The 1,272-nt window shown below is 41.4% G+C and overlaps 1 protein-coding gene across 2 annotated transcripts in view; it reads left to right on the top strand.

Moving 5' to 3' along the window:
• The window catches only part of LOC138015649 (protein cereblon-like), a 12,944-nt gene extending 11,922 nt beyond the window's left edge, over positions 1 to 1,022 (top strand). The window contains exon 12 of one of the 2 annotated variants that reach the window (XM_068862736.1): positions 1 to 1,022. This exon is cut by the window's left edge and continues 64 nt beyond it. In XM_068862736.1, the coding sequence (XP_068718837.1) occupies positions 1 to 123 (123 nt within the window). In that variant the 3' untranslated portion in view covers positions 124 to 1,022. The other variant, XM_068862737.1, reaches the window with a different exon arrangement.
• Positions 1,023 to 1,272: the final 250 nt, after the last annotated feature.

Below are 1,272 nucleotides of genomic sequence, written 5' to 3'. Positions count from 1 at the left end.
GTCAAGAGAGGTTTGTCACCCAGTAAGTTTTGGGGCCTCACTCGAAAGTCACTTAGACCCACTTTGGCATATGAAGAGGAAACGCACAACAAAAGAGCACGCTCTCCACCCACTCCACTCTGAGAGTATCTCCTCCAGGCACGTGCTCATTTACTATACGCCTGGGAGTTTTCGTACCTATCTTCAACATCACCCTTGTGGTGTACTGCGGTAAGAAGAGCTGTAGAGAGAGCTACGCTTACAGCACCGTAGCTTTCAAGTACAAGACTCATGACCGAATTAACCTTTCCCTCCGCTATATGGATCAGTTCAAAAAATATTAAGGCAACAAGATGTTGCTACGGGACCCGTTTTTAAACGCCTCCATGAAAAGGTGAGGCTAAGAAGCCAACCACGTCGTAAAGCAAAGGAACATTTCAGTGCGTGTATGACCTTGTGGACAAACGTGTGGCATAAATCATAAATGAGGAGGACGAACAACGCTATCCTTAGAGAAGAAGCAAGCAGATGAAAGGTCCGGCTGGTTTCTCTTAGCGGTATAAATGCAGAAACGGCGGTGAAAGGATCACCATTTTTTTCTCTGATAGATGTAGAATATATTTTGCAGATTGCTGGATACTGAGTCGTTTTAACATTTCAACAAAAATGATAGAAATTTGATAGAAAGCCTTTGGCTTGACTGCGTAACAAGCTCTTTAAAAACATAACTGTAATTTTAGGATAAAATTGATTCCCCATTCACAGTGATGTGTCTGAAAGTAATTGACTTGGTGTATACCTTTAGTGTTGTAAAAAGCAAACGCCAAAGGAAAATTGCATTTTACCCTCTTCAAGACAATATGAGATAAGAGAGCCCCAATCTATTTTTAGATCGCGCCCGTTCTGTGAAGATGACTTTGTATCTGTTGTTACCAAGACCGCGCGGTCCACTTTCACACCAAAAAAAAAGTACTGACTTGGCAGTGCGCACTGTACATTTCTTTCTAAATCGTACAGGTTTGGAATGTAAACAAAAGTTTAATATGACTGCGTTGTGAGCTTCCTACTGTATTTATTTTATTACATTTTAGATTCGCCACAGATAGAGTCACCACCAAATTAAGGAGGGTGCCTACTATTGTTATTGCGCATACGTTCTACGCATCTCGAGATACTCGGATTTCCTATCGGTGATGCTTACTAATGCAAGGATACTTTTGCGCGGTTTAAAACTATCCGGAGAAAGTAGATCTTAGTAAGTACCCTTGGTATCCAAAAAGAAAATTGGGGGTA

Source organism: Montipora capricornis, chromosome 9 (genome assembly GCF_036669925.1).
Source record: "Montipora capricornis isolate CH-2021 chromosome 9, ASM3666992v2, whole genome shotgun sequence".
In the NCBI taxonomy this organism is placed as follows: Eukaryota; Metazoa; Cnidaria; class Anthozoa; order Scleractinia; family Acroporidae; genus Montipora; species Montipora capricornis.
This window is presented reverse-complemented; position numbering and strand designations above follow the sequence as displayed.